Source organism: Rousettus aegyptiacus, unplaced genomic scaffold, assembly GCF_014176215.1.
Source record: "Rousettus aegyptiacus isolate mRouAeg1 unplaced genomic scaffold, mRouAeg1.p scaffold_m13_p_3, whole genome shotgun sequence".
Taxonomy (NCBI): domain Eukaryota; kingdom Metazoa; phylum Chordata; class Mammalia; order Chiroptera; family Pteropodidae; genus Rousettus; species Rousettus aegyptiacus.
Window position 1 is genome coordinate 166,557,337 of NW_023416306.1, and position 22,173 is coordinate 166,579,509.

The 22,173-nt window shown below is 39.8% G+C and overlaps 1 protein-coding gene and 1 non-coding gene across 4 annotated transcripts in view; one reads left to right on the forward strand and one right to left on the reverse strand.

Moving 5' to 3' along the window:
• Nucleotides 1–2,831: 2,831 nt before the first annotated feature.
• The window catches only part of PPP4R4 (protein phosphatase 4 regulatory subunit 4), an 81,225-nt gene continuing 61,883 nt past the window's right edge, over nucleotides 2,832–22,173 (forward strand). The window contains exons 1-2 of one of the 3 annotated variants that reach the window (XM_016145522.2): nucleotides 2,832–3,094; nucleotides 4,657–4,730. Coding sequence is in view for 2 of the 3 variants with exons in the window: in XM_016145520.2 (XP_016001006.2) it covers nucleotides 2,972–3,094; nucleotides 4,657–4,730 (197 nt within the window). In the remaining variant the exon portion in view is untranslated. The remainder of the gene's footprint in view (nucleotides 3,095–4,656; nucleotides 4,731–22,173) is intronic. The other 2 variants (XM_016145520.2, XM_016145521.2) reach the window with 2 other exon arrangements.
• Nucleotides 9,260–9,378, reverse strand: LOC118601007. The gene has a single exon (XR_004950134.1). It is a non-coding gene; the product is annotated as a 5S ribosomal RNA (ribosomal RNA).

The window sequence follows — 22,173 nt, forward strand, 5'->3', positions numbered from 1 at the left end:
TAAGTGCTATTATTATTCCTGTCTTAAAGATGAGTGAAGTGAGGGACAGAGTAGTTAAGTACCTAGGTTAAGTGGTTAAGTGGGAAATGGCAGGGCCAGGATTCAAACCCTGGCAGTGGGGCTCTAAATTCCACGTGCATACGCACTATGCTATTGTTGAATGAACTAACAGAGTGAACAAATTTAGCTTCCCTTAGCTGTGTGTTCGACCTAAGTAACCTAACTTCTCTGAACCTGTTTCATTATGTGTAAAATTGGAATAGTCATGGACTTCTTCTGTACCCACAAGGTTGCTCCGAGGACACATTGAGACAAGTGTTATGAAAGTAGTTCAGATAAGAAAAATGGGCTCCAAGAGTCGTTCCGCTGGGTGTCACTGGCAGAGCCAGAACTGGCACTCAGGTTTCCTGGCAGTCAGGTGGGGTGGGCTGTTTCCACCACAGGGTGGTAACTGTAGCAGTTACAGATTCCAGCCATCAGAATGGAACATTCCCCTTCATCGACCTCCTCCCCTGCAACAGCCAGCATCAAAGCTATGTCTGTTTATTTAATCGGTTGTCATTAAGAATGTCACCAAGTCTAAGATGATGCTATTACAAAATCCAAATATAAAATAATGCTTATTCGCTGAAACAGAATAAGGTTTGCAAGTATTATTCAGTATCAGTTATGAATCAAGGGGAAAAGGAGAATTTCAGAAAGTGGCAGAAAAGGAAGGCTGCAAGGTATGTGCTAAAGAAACCCTCTCCCCTTACCTCTTCTCTAACCTGATCCAATCGAGATCCACCCCTTTTTGCTTTCCCTTCTTAGTGGAGTAGGGATCAGAAAACCTGAATTTTAGCTTTGGGGTAACCACTGACCTTTTTATTTGCTTTGAACTTCAAAAGCAATACTAAGAAAGAAAGAAAGAAAGAAAGAAAGAAAGAAAGAAAGAAAGAAAGAAAGAAAGCAAGCGAGCAAAGAGTAGGAGAATATTTTGTGGTCATAGGTAGAAAAGATCCTTAAACAAGATGCAAAAGCAAACTCTGCAAGGCTAATATTTGATGGATTTGTCTACACCAAAATTAAGAATTTCCCTTACTTTGTAGGATAACCAAGACCAAGCTAACAGGATGCGTAAAAGATTGGGAGATATTTGCAATGTCGAAGACTGACAAGGATATAATATTTAGAATATACGAGAACTCTTTCAATTCATTCAGAAAAATAATAGGAAATCTAACAGAAAAAGGCAAAGGATGTCAACAGGTACTTCACAGAAGGAAGAAATCTCAATGGGTTTTAAGTATATATGCAAAATGGTTAATATCACTAATCATTAAAGAAATACAAACGAAAATTACGTGATGTTACTTTATTAAGCACTATAGGCTCCACGATTCCAGCAATTCCATGTCTGTATTTTGGTCCATAAAGAGAAATGTCTAATACCTATCCCAGTATTGTCTGCAGTAACGAGGAACTGTTGGCAACCTAAATGTCCTTTATTTAAGGACTTGATTAGTAAAATGTGTTAGGTGCACAAATCCAATACCATCAGTGGTAGGGCCTGATAAACTCCTGTTATATATCAGTTTCTTGTTTTTCCCTCAACATAACGCCTTTTCTCTCTAAGGCGTTATCTTGAGGGCAAAACAAGAAACTGAGTGAGTTCTTAGCACAAAACATTCATGTATATTGAAAATACATACATAAATTAAAAATAGTACCTCTCCAGGATCTATACGTGTACTGTGACATATCTTAAACATAAGAGAAGGTGCAAACATGGGGGGGGGGGAAGGGTAGAGAAATGGGCGTGTGGAAAGGAAATGAGTGGAAAGGAACGAAATAAAAGAAGGGCCTTGCTGACCCTTCTGAGCTGAAGAGTATGATCAGCATAACACGTCCCTAAGGTTCAAAAATCACCCCGGTTCCTCTTCCACCACTTCTCGTTCTTAATAGAGTCCAATGCAAGGGACTCAACGTGGCTGCCCAGAGCAGGGCCTCTCCGCATAGAGGACCTGCCTCTCTTCACCCACCTTGCCAAGCACTCGCTTCCCCGCACGCAAATTCTACTCTGACTGCACCGCCCACAAGCAAAACACGCCCACGCTTCCTCCGAAATGACCTTGCTCTTTATTATTCATTTCTCTTGGAAAAGCTTTATTGGTCGTTTAAAGTTCAGTTTACGCGTCTCCCGTTCAGGAGTCCTTTCCTGACCGCTACCTATTATCAAATGCTAGCCCCTCCAGGACCACGTTCCCATACACCCCTTCCCTATCACGCCGGCACTCGCCGCGGTTTAACTACTTATTTTGGGTACACATCGTTGTCTCAGGGCTACCACCGAGCTATACTGCTCCCTAGGTCCACATCTAGGCTGCTGAAGTGGGCGGTCCCACGAATAACTGGAAGGTTTACTCAGGCAGGTTAAGCAAGACCGCAGCCCACCTCCCTCTCCTTTGCTTCCCCTCTCATTGGTTCAGCCTCTTTGCTCCCGGCCCTCGCCCCCAGCCCGCCCCCAACCCGCCCCCAGCACGCCCCCAGCCCGCCCCCGCGGGTTGCGGGAGGTGGAAGGCTCTGCGCACGCGCTGGGGGGGGTGGGACGCGCTCGGTCAGGGTGCTGGGAGAGGAGGGCAGAGGGGGGAGGGGGCAGAGGGGCGGCGGGGGCGGGCGCGACGTTGCACGGCAGTTGCGTCCGGGCCGCGAGCGCGCGGCTCCCGGGAGGGGGCGGGGCCGAGGCGGGCACTTTGGCACCTCCCCCGCCCCTGGCCCCGCCCCCGCAGCCCGCCCGCGCGCTCGCCCCGCCCCCTCGCCCTGCCCGCCCCGCCCCCTCGGCGGCCGCGCTCCTCCTGCCGCCCTCTGGTCGCCCGCCGGGTTCCCGCGGCCGAGAGCAGGAGAAAGTCCTGCTGGTGGGCGGCAGCGGGGCTGCGCGCGTCCGGCATCCCGGGGCCGCTCCGGCCCGGGCGGCGAGGGGGCCCTGCGGTCCATGCATCCGCCGCCGCCCGCCGCCGCCGCTGCGATGGATTTCAGTCAGAACAGCCTGTTCGGCTACATGGAGGACCTGCAGGAGCTCACCATCATCGAGAGGCCGGTCCGCCGAAGCCTCAAGGTGCGCCCCAGGGAGGAGGAACTGCCCGCAGGGCGCTCGGCGACTGGCCCGGGCCCCTACCCCCGTCCCGTTCCCCGTCCAGTCCCCAAGGTGGACCGGGACCTCTTTGGAGTCCGATTAGCCTCTCAGTCCTCCTCCGGTCGCCGTGTCACCCTAATTGGCCCCTCTCGGGGTCCCTTCTTCAACGCAGCCCAGGTTCCTCCAGCCTGGACCCCGATCACTAAGGGACTGGCCCCTGGCTCTCTCCCCTGACCCGGGGCCAGCCCCACGGCCCCTCGGCTCCCTAGTCCTCTTCCCCAGCCCGCCCCCAGGAACGGCCGGCCGAGCCCTTGTCATTCGGGCCACCCCAGCGTCTTCCTCCGCGCCGCCCCTTCTCGGACAGCCGGGGCTCCTCAGTTGCTGCCCTTCTTACTCGCGCCGCCGCAGGAGCTCCCCCTCGGAGCCGCAGCCGGCTTATCCTGGGTCCTCTCCCGGGTGCCCACCCTCCAACCCCCGCTGCGGCCCCCTGTACTGCCCTGGTTCTGGCCCCAGTCCCACTTCTCAGTTAACACAGCCGCGACTCCTCCCCCACCTCTCTCTGAGACACCCCCGATCTCGTCGCCCTCGCTCCCGTCACGCATCAGAGCAAGCTTGAGTCCCCCTGTCCCCAAGTCAGCCCCCCTGTCCCCAAGTCAGCCCGGGCCTCCCTTCGCCTCCCAAGCAGCACCCATAGTACAGTCGTCCTATCACCCATCTTCAAAACCCTCTCGACCCTTTGCCCCAATCCTGAGTCACCACATTCAGGGGCCCCTCCAGGGTGCTAGCTGGGGCCCTGGTTCCCACCCTCCTTGAGGGAGTCAACCTTCACTAGTTTCCCCCCACCCCCACGAGCACCCCCACCCCGCAGAGTCATCTTCCTCCCAGCCTCCCGGAGGCTCCAACCCTCACTGTTGGCAAACCTAGTTTAGGGACCCCCTCTACCCCATAGTCATCCTCTTAATAGCTCTCTTAGCTCTTCTCACTACCACCTGCCACAGTATCTTGAATCTTTGATTTCTTTCCAGCCCCAGATTTTATTCCCTCCGCCCCCCTCCCCTCCAGATTTCGTCTCTTTCATTCTCATTAGGCTGCAGTCTTCATCCATCACCCTTTTAGCATATCCTAGGGTGGAAAATGCTGGAGAAACAGCTTCGGGGGATTAGAGATAAAAAGTATGTATATATTTTGTATATGCATATAAAATTGATTTCAGCAATGTTCTGAGGCCACAGTGGGATTCTCAAGCTTCAATCTAGAAGAGCAAAAAAAAAAAAAAAAAAAAAAAAAAAAGGCAACAAACAAAAACCAAACCCCAGACTTCCCTACCCAAACCTAACATATTAGAGACAATTAGAGACCTCTGTGGTTGAGGTCATCACCTGGAGTCCTCAGAACACTGATTAGTTTTCAATGATCATACTTAATAGCGAAACTTTTTCATTAGTTGGCAGTAAGCATATAGGGTCCCCAGAGTGGCACTGGAGGGGGGGGCGGGTGAGACCGATGGATGTTTGTGTGCATAATTTGTATTTTACGCTTGACAGACACCAGAAGAAATAGAGAGACTGACTGTCGATGAAGACCTCAGTGATATTGAAAGGGCTGTTTATCTGCTCAGGTATTTCCAAAAGTCTTTCTGTAAATTGCTGCTTCTTTCCCTGTGGCTTCGTGGATGAATGCTTGCTGAAATGCCATGTTACGGTCATGTTCAGGTCTACTTAACTGTTCGAGCAGAGTACTTTTGCATGCACAACACTTAATTATTTATAAATTAAAATTTAGATATTGACTTATTATAAATTTGAAAAAAATCAAATAAGATACCTAACTTATAGAATATTGCTTATAGAATATTGCAACTCAAACTAGTGGTTTGAGTTGAATCTCATTCTTTTTTTATTTTCTAGCTTTGGTGGTTCTCACGTAACATCCAGTCAGTTTAGATGAGACTTAAGAATATCTAGGGATTAATTTTAAGTTAATCGTAGGGTATGAACCTTATGTACTATTTATTATATAGAAAAAAATTCCACAAATATAGTAGTTCAATTTGTTGGTCAGGATATCCTGTTCATATTACTTTTGCTATGTGAACTTTATATTTCTTGAGAGATTTTAAAATTTAATTATGTCTATTCTCATTTAAATTTCATCTCACAAGCTCTGCAGAATTGCTTCAGGCAAATGGTTATGGCAAACATTTACATGATTTCTCTCAACTATTTTAAAAATTGTGCATTTGGCTTCCTAAAAGCTAATGTGATGAACATCATCGAACATATCTCTGAGAATACTTAAGAAACAAAATATCTCAAAGTATTTTGTGTACCTTTGTTTTAAAATTTTTCTTTAACTTGCACAACATTTTTTTCTCTCTTTTGGCAAATTAGTTTTCACTTTTGTTTTTCAGAATCACATTTTGAAAACTGGTGTTATTTATGTCCTGGGATGTTTGTCGTCTTTATTTCCTTAGCTTAGGTGCTGGCAAGTTTCTTGTTTTCTTTATAAATTGTGTTTCTAGATCCATGTTATTCATTGAAGGATCCTGTAAAAAAAAAATCCTCTGCATGATGTCCATTTTTTAAATTATTCTTTAACCTATTAGTGGCATCTTGGGTTTCTGTTCTTAGTCAAAATTTTAGCATCCTTACAATTTAGACTATTCTCTCCAATAATCTTATCACTTTTCAGTGTTTCTAGACCTTGGACCTAATGTTGATGTTCTTTTGGTGATTTTGGTAGCAGGCGCTCATCATTTCCACCTATTTATTTAAAAGAAAACTGTTTTATTTATGTATGAATTAGCAGTATGTGTTTTTGGTGTTTAATAGAAAATAATCCAATGTTTAACCTATTTTGTTATTTCATTGTTATATTTGAAGTACTTTATTCCTTAACCATTAACATGTCCAGTATGGCGAACCCTAATTGTAAGCATCTGCCTTTCCTTTTTTTGTATGGAGTAGGCAGACAATTGATGAAAGTTTGGAATAGTTTTTATTTTTTTTTTTAACAGACAGCAGTTAATGATTTGAAATAAGGTCCTACTTACTCCTACTGAATTCTCCTCTTTGTGTAAATGCTGGCTTATGATTAGGAAATGGAGAGTCTTGCTCTACTTACCTGCGACAGAAGATACCATCTTCTAGATATCAGTGACAAGGCTTCTTTTTTAGGGTAATTATTTGTTTCCTATTTTACTTTTATTGTTAGCAAACCAGGTCTTCTGAGTTGTCTGTATTTCTCGGGCAAAGAACATCAGTTTCACCCAGTTCTGGAACTTACAAAGCCCTGATAGAGACAGATAGGTCCTCTCATTCTTAAGACAAGAGACTTTTGAAAGAGATCCGATATCTCCTTGAGTTTCTCGTGGCTCATCTACCTTGAAGGAAGTCTGCAAGGTGACTGAGAAGGCGAACACTGCTTTGGTTGTGTACGGGCTCTCCAGCAGTTTTTCTTTTGTATTTCTGCCACCTACCTCTCCACCTCCTGGGGGAAAGTGGGATTTTACCTCTAGGCTAACTTGTGTAGGGATAGCTCTAAGACTGCCTGAAAGGTTCTTTCTTCCCTGGGGTTGGGGGCGGGGAGGAGTGAGGTTGTTTCCAGACATGTTCCAAAGTTTCCTCTGTTAAAGCCTCATCTGCTCTCAGGTACTTAGCCTTCTATTTTAAATGTAATTTATTGCTTTTTAAAATTGGGCACTCCTCAGTGCTGTAGAACCCAATACTGAGTCCTATTTTTTCTCTCTCTGATTTTCAGGTTAATTTTTGAGTTCTTTTCCTTTTCCTTTGCACTGGTCATTTAATATCCTTTTTTTTTTTTTTTCCCTCTCTGCTTTTGAATGTCAGATTTGTTTCTTTAGCTCTCTTATTTTGTATATTAAAACTCTTTTGAAATATTACATTAAATTAGAATTTAGAGTCAAATGTGTAAATATCAGTAGGGAAGGCTTGCCATGAGCGGAAAGTCTGATAGCATTTAAATTAAATCTAATATTTAAAAAAGCATTATATACAGAGCACTGTCATCCAATGAAAAACAAATGTGTTCATTATCTCACCCTAAAGGATGATAGATCAATTATTAATGCCGTTTAACAATTAAGATTAGAACATTATGGTATTTAAAGATTTGACACAGACGAATTTGTGGTTTTGCATAAATACGACGCTGATACACCCATCTGTGGCATTTAGCACTGAAACAAAACAACTTTCCTGATATTCACAGCTTGTGGATTAGTCAAAATCATGCCACAACATCTTTTTCCCCGTTCTCTTTCTTCTTTGTGATTTTGGCATTTGTTTTAGGAATGTACTTCAAATATGTGAATTGTTTTGTCAGAGAAGAGTCCTAAGTATGCGTATACTGTGCTTTCGTTAGGGAGATCTTTACTCGTATCTCTAATTGCCTACCAGATAAATTCCAGACCCTTAAACTTGGCATGACTGGCACCATCTTAGCTGTGCAACGTGACGTCCCACGGGGCCTTCGCTTTTCTTTAACGGCTTGACCGAGACTGAGTTCATATGCCATACAATTCACCCATTTAGAGTGTAGTGTTCGGTGGTTTTTAGTGTTTTCAGAATAGTGCGACCATCACCACAATCAATTTTAGGACGTCCTCATCACCCCGATAAGAAACCCTGCACCTATCAGCAGTTCTTCTGTTCGTCTTCCCAACCTTTGGGAACCACTAGTCTCCTTGCTGTCTCTGTGGATTTGCCTGTTCTGAACACTTCATGCAAATGAAATTATATAACATGCGGCCTTTTGTGACTGACTTTTTTCGCTTAGCGTGTTTTCGGGTTTCATGCATGTTGTAGCATATATCAGAACTTTATTCCTTTTTACTGACGAACAGTATTTCACTGTGTAGGTGTATCTCATTTTGCTTATTCCTTCATCAGTTGGTGGCCCCTTGGATTGTTTACACTCAGTCCTTCTCTCTTTGAAACAGTTCTGCTGGCCTCTTCCCTGTCACTCAGATACATGTGTTCATCTTTAACTCTGCTCTTCCCTATCCCGGCTTAGCCTTTTGTTATATCTACCCAACATTTTCCGTCCCTAGGATGGCCCTGTAGCCTTGCATCTTTCATAAGTCTGAAACCACATGGATCCCAGGCTTCTCTGAGCTCCTGTATCAGGTAGTGGCTGCATCCCACTACGTGCATTCTTTAACTCTCTCTCTCTCCCTCCCTCTCTGTATGTATGTATGTATGCATGCACACATTTTCCTTAATAGATTGTAAACTCTTTGACGGCAAGCCATATTTTATGTTGCTGTTTTGGTTCTTTCTTGTTCTTTGCTGTGATATAAATATATACCTTTTAATGGAATAAAGTATATTTGTTTATTTTAAGGTGACCAAAATGCCAGATGATTTAAGCAACTTCTGATTTTTTTTTTTTTTTGTATCATAGGCAGTAGACTCAGACAGATTTAGTTTATGCCCTGTTCTACCATTTATTATCTGTGCGATCATGCACAAGTTACTTATGGTTGTTAAGCTCTGGTTTTCTTTTTTTTAAAAAAAAAATTATTTATTTTTATTATGGCAATATTGGTTAATGAAATTCAGTAAGTTTCAGGCGTATAATTCAATATCTCTGCTTTTCTTATCTGTAAATGGAAATGATAATTTGTTTTCCCAGGTCGTCATGTTATGCACAGAGCCCCTGGTACAGAATAGGTTCCCAGTTAACATTAAGTCCCTTCCGTCCCGTTTCCCCTTCCCTACTTCCTCCCTGCTTAGGTGCTCAAGGTACATTTCAAACGTTTAAAAGAGGATAACAGTATTAATTTTGCTTTGCAATAATTTAATAAAGTAACAGGCAAGTGAAGTATATCAATATCTATCAACTTTCTTTACTAGTAGTATTTATCAGAAACCAGAATCTACAAATTTTAATTAAGCATGTTAAACTTAGTGAAAATAAGGTCAGCTTGTTTTACAGATTTATATATATATATTTTTTTACCAAATGACTTGAAGTAATATTTGCTATTTACATTATACATTAAATGTATTGATTGGTTAATGTACCGAACCTAACTTTTTTTTCCTTAGGTGAGGCAACCCTTGGTTGACCTCATAGATTGCAAGGACCTTGTCAGCCTACAATCCCTTATTTTTTTATTTTTTATGCCTACAGCACCTGGTCTTCCCGGGTGGTCTCCCATCCAAGTACTAACCAGGCCCAACCCTGCTTAGCTTCCGAGATCAGACAGGATCAGGCATGTTCAGGGTGGCATGGCCATAGCTGAACCTAAATTTTATGTTGCTTATTTTTACAGTCACTTGTCACTTTTAAAGTATTTTTCACTTTGGACAGTGAATTTTAAAACATTTTACACTCTACCTTTCAGAGACAGGATAGAAGTGCATCTTTAGGAACTTTTTCCCTTTTCTCTTCTCACTTTTTTTTTTTTTTTTTTTTTTTTAAAAAAAGGAGTAAGTGCTCCCCCTAGTGACATCACAGAGTGAGATTTCTCCAGCCAAATCTGGAAATAAAAGTGGTGTAAACAGAGGCGATTGCTCATCGCCTTGTGTTGGAGGCTGGAGTAGGGTAGCAGCAGGCAGTGAGGAAGAACTCCAGGGGTGAGCCTTGCTACCTTCTAGCTCTTGATTGTTTGCCTTTTAAAAGGACCTATCTTATTTGCTATACAAATGTGAAAAGCTGGGTGAAAAACTCCTTATATGCCCTTATTTCTAAGATCTATATTCCCACACTTTTTTTACTTTCACTAGTGCCTTGATTTTTTTTATTTGATATCTTCTGCCTTTTATATTGTTTTAATGAGGCAGGTGTATAAGGGGTGTGTGTGTGTGTGTGTGTGTGTGTGTGTGTGTGCGCGCGCACATGTGTGTGTGAGTGCATTTCTTGAGTGGCCAATATTGCTTGCCCAGTTCTCTTGAGTGATCCACAGGAAAGGCCTTTTTAACCCCTCACAATTGGGATGGCTATTTGGCTAGTTAATCTGAAAATACTGGTTAATGTGGGAAATTATAAAAATGATACATACATACCTTCAGCATTTCATTTTAATGTAAAAAATATATATTCACTAAGCTTTTGATGTAGGTCCACTACCTTTTCTTTGAGTACGAATCTACCGATTATACTTTAGATTTCTCTTTCTTGCATAAATTATTCCCATAGTGCATTTACAATGTCAAGTTCAGGTTTATTTAAAGATGAGTAAGAATTTAAAGATGCTTAGAAGCAGTCTGAAAGCATGGTCCTAGATTTTTATGGTTTTCTACTTGTCTCTTGCAAGTTTTCTTGTTCTTCCAACTTCAATAGCAATTTTCTTTGGCAACTTATCTTTTTTGAGTTTTTCTAAAACTTTCAACTTGGTTTTCATAAAGACACTTCTTTTTGCATTCACATGTTTATGTAATATTTAAATTACATAATTGCAATATCAAGTGAAATTGGAATAAACTATTTGGGAACAAACAGCTGAGTCTTGGTTACAGCTCAGCTAGTGAGAGCAGAACTCTGTGGGCATTCGAGAGCCGCGGTCCCAGCAGAGGTCCCCATCTTTTTTGGCACCAGGGACTGGTGCTCCTGTGAGAATCTGATGCCTAATGATCTGAGGTGGAGCTGAGGTGGTGATGCTAGAGATGAACCTTCACGCACCCGTCCGCTGCTCATCTCCTGCTGTGTGGCCCGATTTCTAACAGGCCACAGACTGGTACTGGTCCATGGTCCGGGGGTTGGGGACCCATTCAAGAGAGAAGTCTATAAGCTAGGAGCTTTCAGCTTGCCTTTGGGAGTGTCTTTTGACACCTTGTTGAGAGGGATACTATCCACTTCCAAAGCAGGCACTGTGATGATCTTGTTTCCTCCTTGGATAGCCATGATATTCCTCTCTTGTTTCTGAGTTTGGTCTATGGTCTTGTCTAGTCTTCCTTCACCTTTATGTACTAAAAAAAGGAACAAATTAGGAATCATTTAAATCCTATTAGGAATCATAAGCCTATATTTTGTTTTTTAAAACAAACTTTTTGAACATTGGCAGAAACGTGCATGGATCATACATATTACAGCTTGTTGAATTTTTACAAGTGAACACATCCATGTAACCAGCACCTGGATTAATAAATAGCACATCATTTATTGTGTTAGCCTAGTAGCCCTGGTAGCCTTGTCTGGCTTCCCCCACTTCCTACAAAGTATAACTGCTATCCTGGCTTCTAACACCATTGATTAGTTTGCCTGATTTTGAACTTCATATAGTAGGAACCATGTCATGTAATATTTTGTGTATAGCTTCTTTTGCCCAATCTAATTTTTAAAAAGATTTTTCCATTTCGTTGCACGGAGAAATAGATTGTTCATTGTCATTGCTGTGTAGTATTCCATTGTGTGAACATACCACATTTATTAACTCATTCTAGTGTTGATGGACATTTGGCTTGTTTCCAGTTTTTGGCCATTATGCATAATGCAGCTATGAACATTCATGTACAAGGCTTTTGGATACATGTGTGCGTTTCTTTTCAGTATCATCATAGAATTATTGGTCATAGCATACGCGTATGCCCATCTTAAAAGGTATTGCTAAACAATTCCCAAAGTGCTTGTACTAATTTATACTTCTACCAGCAATGTCTGAGTGGTTCCGGCCTGCATTTTTTAGGATACAAAAGTGACAAACTTTCTAGGACATGAATTTCTAGCATACCAATAATGAACTACCTACTTAATAGCCCATAGGAGTCGTTTTTCTGTGCATGATTTACTTACATCATCTAACTTTTTCCGTTTCCTAAAAGCAAGAGAGTTTCTGTAAGTTTTTACAATTATTTTTATGCTGTTAGACTGTCTGGTTAGAAGACTCTTGCTCAGATGGTTTTCTTTTAGGAATGCCACCTCTAGTCGCTGGACTTTTAATGATTCCAAGAGGTCCCATTTACAAAATAGTCCCCAAGTTATCATCCTCTGTGAAGTTGATTCACAAATGACTTGCTTTTCTAAATAAAAATAGAAAGCACCTTCGTCTTCATATTTTGGGTTAGCGGGATCACTCTTTGACATATTAAGAGGAGTACATAATGGATTCCAGCTGTATATCTTCCATTGTCACTGAGGCCAAATCACTTAAGTTTTGGCAAACTCTGAATTCCCGGTTTTGCAAAAGGGCTAGGGCTCTGAGTAAAAGGGGTTTGGAGATTGGTTCCCATCTCCTTTTCCTTGAGAACAATGATGGGGGAGGCATCTGCTTCTTTCTTCCTATTGACTGAAGCTTCAGAAGGCTCTGTGACATCAGTAGAATGCAGAATGAGATCTGTAGGAAAAGCTTAAAATAAACCGTTTTCATCAATGTAAAGGTGACCCATATAATCTCATTGGAAAGACCTGGTGCTTAATAATATCATGTGATTATGAGAGATTCGAGCAGTTTTCATCTTCAGTATAGCTGTGTGATTATCTATTTAAAATGTCTGCAAATTTCTATGATAAAGCATTATGAAGTAATATTAAAATGAGTGATTTTACAGATTAGAATAAATTATGAGTTAAATTATGTAACTAACTATAAAGTAACCATATTATAACATATGCATGTGTGTATTATAAATGTATGTATGCATATTTGTGTATATTTCTTTTCATGAACAATTAGTTCATACCGACACTTGGAAAGCAGCTAAGTGAGACACAGGAAGGTTGAGTTTTGTCCCAAAGCACTGCTAAGTGGTTCCCAGTAAAAATTTTGAGTTGTATTTTTTGGGTCACAATCTCGTTGAGTCATGTAGTGGTTTCTTAGTGTTCACATTGCAAACTAAGGTGCCGACCATCCCAAGTGGTAGAAATCATAAGGCTCCTTAGAATTAGGGTCACATGATGGTTATTAAACCGTTGACTCCATGGGAGGCATTGAGAAGATGTTCAGGCTCAGTTCTTCAGTCACCACTTTTGGCTTTATCCTTTGGACTGTGGTAATCATGTCAGAAATAATTGCAAAACCTATTATATTCTTATGTGCGGATGTGCCTCGTAGCGTCATTTTCCATCCAAATCAGAGATGCTAATAATGGAAACCTTTTGTAATGCAACTAATAGTTACTTTCAGACAAATATTAGGTTAAAACATACAAAATGATTATTGAGTGCTATCATTTGTTGGGCATCCCCCTGGGGAATGAATGGCACTCTACCTGCAGAGACTTGTGTTCAAGGAAGTACTTGTTTAAGGAAGCAAACTCGTTTTTCTTAAATCTCAATAGACTAGAAGTCATTGCCAGTTAACAAGTGTGTTGGGCATTGAGAAGGCAGTATGTAGTGTCAGAAATACTTTATATTAAGACAGATTCAGGTTTACTATTGGGGGCCGAGGCTTGCTTATTTACTCGTTGAGAGACCTTGGTTAAGTTGTTTATCTTCTCTTAATCTGAGCCCCTAATCTAAACTGGGGAATAATAATACCTACATTGTAGGACTGTTAAGATTAGAGGAAATGTGTGTAGAGGGCACAGTGCTTGCTGCAGAGTTGTGTTTGGTAAAGGACAATTGTTACTAGTCTTTTAAGTCATCTGTTTGCAATTCAGAACATACTTTCTTTTGGTTGTATAGGAAAATTCCCATCTGGAGACTTTATGTAGTTTTAAGGTTTTCTTTCCAGATAATGCCCCTTTGCAGTTAATCCTCCACCCCGGCCCTAGGCAACCAGTGATCTGCCTTTTGTCACTATAGGTTGGTTTTTCCTCTTCTAGAATAGAGACATATGTTTTCATATCTCTTGGATAAATGCCTAAGAATTGAATGCTAGATCATATGGTGTGTGTGTGTTCTTTTTCTTTTCTTTTTTTTAAACCATTTTATTGAGTTATAATTGACATCTAATAAATCGCACATATTTAAATTGTACAATTTGATGATTAAACCCATAAAGCCATCATGACAATTAAAATAATGGACAAATCCATCACCCCAGAAGTAACTCTGTGCCTCTTTGTGATATCCTCTCCCTTTTTTCTGATCCCTTGCCCCACTTCAGGCAACCACTGATCCACTTTCCGTCATTATAGATTAGTTTGCAATTTCTAGAATTTTATAGAAATGAATCACTTAGTAGCTACTCTTTTGTCTGACTTCTTTACTCAGCATAATTATTTTGAAGTTCATTCAAGATGTTGCATGTATCAATAGTTTATTCCTTTTTATTATTGATAATGATTCCATTTTCAGGGTATAACACATTTTGCTTATCTGTTCATCAGTTGATGGACATTTGGGTAATTTCCAGTGTTTGGCTATTACAGACTAAATGGCTGTAAACATTCGTGTACATGCCCTTGTGTGGACGTGCGCTTTCCTTCTCTGGTAAACAGCTAGTTGCGGAATGGCTGGGTCATGTCGTAGGTGTATGTTTACGTTTTTAAGATGCCGCTGAACTGTTTCCAAAGCGATTGTGTAATTTCGCATTTCCACCAGCAAATGCAAATGTGAGATTGAGTTGCTCCATACACTTGCTGACACTTGATATGATCAGTCTTTTTGTTTTTAAACCATTCTAGTGGTAGTTCTAGTGGTCTAGTGTACTGCTATTTCATTGTATTTGTAATTGGATTTTCCAAATGACCAGTGGACATTGAGCATCTTTACATGTGTTTATGAGCCAGCCATATATCTTGTTTGGTGAAGTGTCTGTTCATATCTTTTGCCTATTTGTTGGATATTATATGCTTTGTGAATATTATCTCTCAGTCCCTGGCTTGCCTTTTAATTTTTATAAGAGTATCTTTTAAAGAGCAAAGGATTTTTTTTTTTTTTTGGATTTTCTGTGGTCTAATTTTGATGAAGTCTAATTTGCTGATATTTTTTCTTGATAGTTAGTACTTTTTGTGTTATATTTAAGAAAATTTCCCTAAGTCCTAGGTCATTAAGATGTTTTCTTTTAGAAGTTGTAAGGTTGTAGCTCTTAATTTCAGGTCTGTGATCTATTTCCAGTTAAATTTTGTGTATGGCGTAAGGTAAGGGTTGAGGTTAATTTTTTTTTTTCCCCCACGTGGCTGTTGTGCAATAGAAAGGGCTGGTTTGCTATTGAAAAACCAGGGGACCTGGCATCTGTCTCTGAGATCACGTTCAAGTCACTTAAGTTCTTCAGGCATGGCGACCTCCTCTTCCCTCCATTCGATACAATGGGTTGGGCTTGATAGAAATTAAAGTTCCATGTTGCTTCTGCAGGCTATCCTCAATTCTAAGGAAAAGATGTTGAAACCTAGTTTCTCATTTTCTCCACTAGGCAGCACTAATGGACGTCCTCCAAGGGCAGAAACTCCTCCCGTAGGTGAACAGTTTCAGAGCTTTTTAAATAAGGGTCATTTGTCGAGTAGATGTTCGTAATCCAGAAGGTGCCTGCGTTTTATTAAGGATGGGATGCAATGATACTGTGATAGAACTGAAAATACTGTTTATTTTGCTGAATTAAAATATATCAGTTGAACAATATTTTATTTAAAGAGTTCTCTGCGTTGTAGATTTGGTTGGAATAATTTTTGGGTAGAATGTGTACCTCACATAATTTTTCAATTATTTGGTGGATTTTTCCAGATATCTTTTTGTTATTGGTTTCTAGTTTCATTTTGTAACGGTCTCAGAACATACTTTGCTTGAATTTACTGAGGTTCGTTTTTCGGCCAGAACTTCGATCTTGATGAATATTCTATGAACACTTGAAAAGATGTATTCTGTTGTTCGGTGTAATTTTCTATAAATGTCAATTAGGTCAAGTCAGTTGACTTATTTTTCAGATTTTTCTGTATCTCTAAGGATATTTTCTATGTACTTGTTCTATTGACTACAAAGCGTGGAATGTTCGAGTCTCTAAACTATAGTCATGGGTTTGTCTCTTCCTTCTTTCAAATCTATCATTTGTACTAGGAGTTCATATATTTTGGTGTCTGTAGTTAGATGCATGCACAGTTAGGATTGTTGTTTTCTTGGTGAATTAACCCCTTTATAGTTATACGATGTTTGTCTTTATCCCTAGAAATAGTTTTTGTTACGTAATCTACTTTATCTGATATCAGTATACCTACTCCAGCTTTCTTTTGGTTAGTGTTTACATGATATCTCTTTTTCTGCTCTTTTACTTAAAAAAATAATTTTTATTTTGGAATTATTTTACATTTCCAGAAAAGTTGCAAAGGTAGTACAGAGAGTTTTCGTTTAAAATACCTTTCACCAGCTTCCCCTAAAGCTAATATCTTGACACCCATGGTACAGTTGTCAAAACTGAGGAATTAACATTGGTACATCGCTAGTCACCAAACTCCAGACTTTATTTGGATTTCACTGTTTTTTCCACCACTGTCCTTTTTTTCTTCCGTTTCATTTAGTTGTCATTGCTCCTTAGTTAGTTTCCTCTTGGCTTTGACACTTTCTTAGTCTTTCCTTGCTTTTCATGATCTTGCTTGTTTTATAGTCCTGGGCGGGTGTTTCGTAGAATGCCCTTCGGTGTGTGTTTGTCTAATGTTTTCTCCTTAGTTGGGTTGGGGTCATGGGCGCTCTGGGAGAATACCTTAGAGGCGAAGTGCCTTTCTCATCCCATCGTTTCAGGGTACATGTTGTCAACGTGACTCGTCCCTGGTGATGTTAATGTTGATCATTGGGTTGGAGTAGTAACTGCCAGGTTCTTCCACCAGGGGAATGGTGAGAGGTACCTTCCCAGCCTTGTTCCTGATCTTAGGGGAAACTATTCAGTTTCTCACCATTAAGTATGACGTTTGGCTGTAGGTTTTTTATAGCTACCATTAAACTAAGGAAGGTTCCTTTATTCCTAATTTGCTGACAGTTTCTATCACGAATGGTGTTGAATCTTGTCAAATGTGTTTTTTTTTTTTCTGAATCTATTGATATGATATATAGCTTCTCTTATTTAGTTTTTTAATATGGTGAATTACACTGATCAATTTTCAAACAAACCAGCCTTGCATGCTTGGGGTGAAATATACTTGGTTAGGATCTCTGAGTCTTTTTACATATTTCTAGACTCTATTTGCTGCTATATTTTCGAGGTTTTTTGCATCTATCTTAATGAGAGATACTGTTCTGCAATTCTGTTTTCTCGTACTACTTTGCCAGTTTTGCTTTTAGAGGAATGTTCATGAAGTGACTTGGGAAATGGTTTCCTATTTTCTGGAAGAGGTTGTGTAGAATTGCTATTCTTCCTTAAATGTTAGGAAGAATTCACGAATTAATCCATCTGGGCCTGGAATTTTATTTTTTAAAAGATTTTACACTAAAATTCAGTTTCGTTAATGAATGTAGGGCTATTTCAGTCATCTATTTCTTCTTGAGTTTCAGTGGTTTTTGTCTTTCAAGCATGAAGATACCTCGTTTTATCGCACTTCACAGATGTTGGGTTTGTTGTTTTTACAAATTGAAAGCAAGACCCTCCACCAGCAAAAAGACTGTGACTTGCTTTACTTGCAATAAATCCAGAGGTATGCCTCTATTGAACTGTGTTTCATCTAAGTTACTGAATTTATGGGCATCGAATTATGCTATGCTAGTAATTCCCTTTTAATGTTTGCGGGCTCAGTAGTGATGTTCCTTCTTTGATTCCCGATATTGGTAATTTGTGGCTTTTTGCTTTTATATTGTTTATCAAGGCTAGCGGTTTATTAGCTTTAGTGATCTTGTCAAAGAATAAAGCTTTTGGTTTTATTACTTTTCTCTAATGTTGTTCTGTTTTCAATTTTATTGGTTTTTGTTCTGATATGTATTTTCCTTCCCTCTGCTCGCACTTAGTTTTTTTCCCCTCGTTTCTTAAGTTATCGATTTTAGATCTTTCTTCTATTCTAATATGTGCATTATAATGCTGTAAATTTCTCTCCAGGCACAGTTTTAGCTGCACCCCACAAATTTTGATATGTTGTATCTTCATTATCATTTATTTGAAAAATTAAAAAAAGTTTCTCTTGATACTTCTTCTTTGACTTACGAGTCATTAAGAAGACTGTTATTTAATTTTTAAATATTTGGGGATTTTCCATTTCTTTTTGTTATTGATCTCTAGTTCCATTGTGATTTGAGAACGTGCTTTGTCTGATTTCTATGACCTCCACCCCCTTAATTACAGCCCTGATTTCCTCCTTCACTTGGTTTGTATTTCAGCCATCCTTGCTGTTCATTAAACGTACTAAGTACACGTCTACCTCAGGGCTTTTTACATGCTGTTCCTTCTGCTTTTAATGCTTTTCCCTCACATATGTGAATTGCCAGCTCTGTCGTTTCCTTTAGATCTTCACTCACATGTGGATTGCCCACTTATCTCAGATAAATGGTACCACCATCTACTCACAAGTTAAAAACATGGGAGTTTCCTCTATTTTTCCTGTTCCTCATCTCTGATATTTAAACAGATTAAATCTTTCTTGTACAAAATAGAAACATTCACAAGGTTTCTGTAGTTTCCTGATATAAGCACTAAAAACTCCACATTCCTTTAGTCAAGCTGGTTTGCAAATCCTTACTTAGCATAAACCTCCCGGAGGGTCAAAATCCCAGTGTTTTTAATTTGGAAAACACTCATTTCTTTTGGTACACTCGTGGGTAAATGACGTAGCCTCCTTTTTTTTTTCTTCAGGAAAATATTGCTTAGCGTTCTAAAATAGCACATATTTTATTAGTTCTGTTCTATTCTTATTTATTAGTAAGGAATATATATATAAAATCTGCCTCTAGACTAATTTTATATTTCTTCTTATTAGGCAGCGAAAGCTATGTAATTTTGTTTTTAAAAATTTTTGTTGCTAAGAAACATGGAGCACAGCCACTAAAAGCTGTGTGACCTTGGTAACACCATTTAGCTTGTCTGTACTGTCAGTAAAGTGAGGGAGATATACTAGCCATGCGGCTGAGATTCTTATACTGTGACTCTTTCTGCCTAACTTGGGGCACTTATCACCTTACACAGGTAGCTAGCACGTTCATTTCTTTACTACTAAAAGGTCTACTCGTCTCTAGTTTACAGGAAACAACTCAGTGTATACTAGTCAACTCTGATTCTCTCGACTAGTATTTTCTATCAAATAGTAAAGTGTTCGATATGTTTTGAGTGTAAACGTATGCTGCTCTAAATCCTTTTGCTTTGTGCAGCTAAACAGTGTACAAATAAGAATGGAATGGCCTGTTATTTCATCAAATATTTATTTCGTAGTAAAAATCATTACATCTTGTGATTAAAAAGTCCATTATCCTGCTTAGTTTCTTCATGATTCCTACATAAATAGCACGTGGACCTAGTCTTGTGGGCAACGTGTTAATACCTTGATATGTGTTTGTATATTTTAGGAAAGATACACACACATATTATATCTATATATAATTATTTGTACATATGGGTAAATTTACTTATTATTTAGATATCAATCTTTATTCATTGAATTACATATGGTATAATTAACAATTAATTTTCCTTAGACAGTATCTTTCTTTAAGATAGCTAGAGGACAGGTCATTCGTATATCGCTAAAAGGAATGATATGAATGTCTAAAGTAGTTCTTGTATTACAAGGGATGTCAGGGAAAAAAATGACTTTGTTCTTCCTGAAGAAGAAAATATCTAAATGTATGTGTGAACTAAATTTAAATTAATTGTTGTTTGGGAACCATGAGACATCTTGTCAGATCAATAGTTGTTGTTTTTAAATTAGATTCTTGTTTCCTGAAGATAGTGTCCTTGACCCTGATCTTAACTAGCTGGTTGACCTTGAGCAATTCTCATGGTCTCTGTTGATGCTGGCTTCCTCTTTGCCACAACATGAAGGGATGCAGTGTATTTAACTCCAGCATTCCATTAGGTCCGATCGTTAGCATTAGAGAAAAGGAATCATCGTTTCACACAGCATTTACAAGATTGCTTTTTGGTTGACTGACGAACATTTAAATTTTATAATTGATTTGTTTGTATCACAGTTCTGATTCAGGGCCTCCGTTGCCATAGCACCGGTCAAATGAACAGAGAGGAGCCACAGTACATTGTGAGGGACTCTCTTTCTGGGTCAGATTATCCACTCCTAGATTTCAGCTCTTGTCTCCATGACATAATTTCCTAATCTGTGGCCAATTTCCAAAGCCGTGGGCTTTTCTCCCCAGCTTTGGGTCAGGCCTGCTTGCTGGGTGGCGTCGCCGTGGTGGCTCTCCTGGGATGTCTCGTTGGCTTTTCAAACTTGGCGTGCCCGAAACTGGATTCATCCTTTTTTTTTTTTTAATCTAAATAATTTTATACTATTCTTTTTTCTTTCAGTGTTCAGTTTCGTATCAAGCCCTATTGCTTTTATTTCTACAAGAAGCCATTTCTTCCTCGTGCTCTGATTCAAACACACAGAAGCAGAGTGCTTGTTTTTATTGTCTCTTTTACTTCCAGAGCACGGCAACTGGCAGTTCAGAAGTGTCCAGTAAATCTTTATGAAATAATTGCACAAATCCCATCTAGCACGGGACAGTCAAACAAATTGTTTCTTCTACACGTCGTTTTCACTGATTCTTACTCATTTTTCAAGTCTCGACTCTTCAGGGAAGCCCTCCCCTTGACCTCCAAAATAAGCAATGTCCTTGGTAGTGCTGGAGACTGTTCCTTTATAGGTCTTTGCACACCGAGGGTGATTTAATTGGTTTTTGTTGTTTCATGCATGTCTTCTCTGACCGTGAAGCTCTAACAGGGCAGGGATCGTGTCTGGCTGTACCACCCTATCCCTGCCTGGAGCTTGGTTCAGTGCCCTGTGTGTAGTAAACACTCGGTCTATACTTGTTGTCTGACAGATTTTATGGCTAAAGCATCAAACGTTATTAGATTGCGTTGGAGGATCCAGAACCGGCACCCGGCACCCTGCAGGTCCTGAATTAATGCCACTCAAATTATTGAAACTGTCAGTTCACCTGTCTTCTACAGGTTAAGTAGTTGGGTCCCTTCCCCTTCCTACAATAGCTACCTATCATCCTTTCTTCCTTAAGGTGCCACTGGTTTGGCCTGATTTTCTCTCTCTCTCTCTCTCTCTCTCTCTCTCTCTCTCTCTCTCTCTCTCTCTCTCTCTCTCTCTCTCTCTCTCTCTCTATTATAGTCTAAGTTACTGTTCTGTTCTTTCTCCTGGGTTCCTTGCCTGCCGGATGGGCTGCTCTGTCAACCCAGTCTTCTTAGCTATTCTTTCCCCCTGCTATGTTCTATGTTTATATATTTTTAAAAAGTATTTTTTAAATGAATTTTTACTGCCATTTTTTAATGGGGAAATAGGCCGATTAAAAAAAAAATAATGGGAGAGATTACAATGTTCTCAGAAATCATCCAAATTTGTATAGTTATTCCTGAACTCATACTTTACAAATCTTTCAATATTCTTGCTACAGCTCATCTATTTAGGGCAGACCATGGAAATCTTTACTCTTTGCAAAATGCTGTAGAACAGTGATTTTCAAAAAATTTTTTTAATCATGACTCACATTAAGGAATACATTTTAAATTGTGACCTGGTATATACACACATGTGTTCGTGTGAGTGTACTAATATATACGATTGAAACTAAATGTTAATAATTATCCATCTATATATAATAAATTGAAAACATATGGAAATTAACATCAACTATAATTGTAATATTGAAATGCAAAATGGAAAAATCCCAAAGAATACAAAAACAAAAATAAGGAAAAATTAATGCGACATGCGCGTCGGCCGTTAATATGTTCATTCCACTCCAGAACAAGCGAGAATACTGGTCATCTTGCTATTGTGAGATTTGATGTGGGCTTGAGGGAGGAGGGAAAGGGTAAAGTAATTCTAAGATGTGTGCTAGAGAATCGGAGGGCTGTTTGTAGCTCTGCTGGTACAAAGGGGAGAGTGGGAAATGAGCTCAGTTTTTGACATATGAAGTTGAAGAGCCATTCAAAAAGAGATGCTTCTCTAGAACTGGTGATACCAGTTTAATCAAAAGAGGAGTTCGTCTCTTCTTCCCGATAAACGTGAAACTTCTGCATATTATGGCGTCGGGATAGTGAAAGATATATGGTGGATATTGTCAGTCAAAGGATTTATTGCAACATG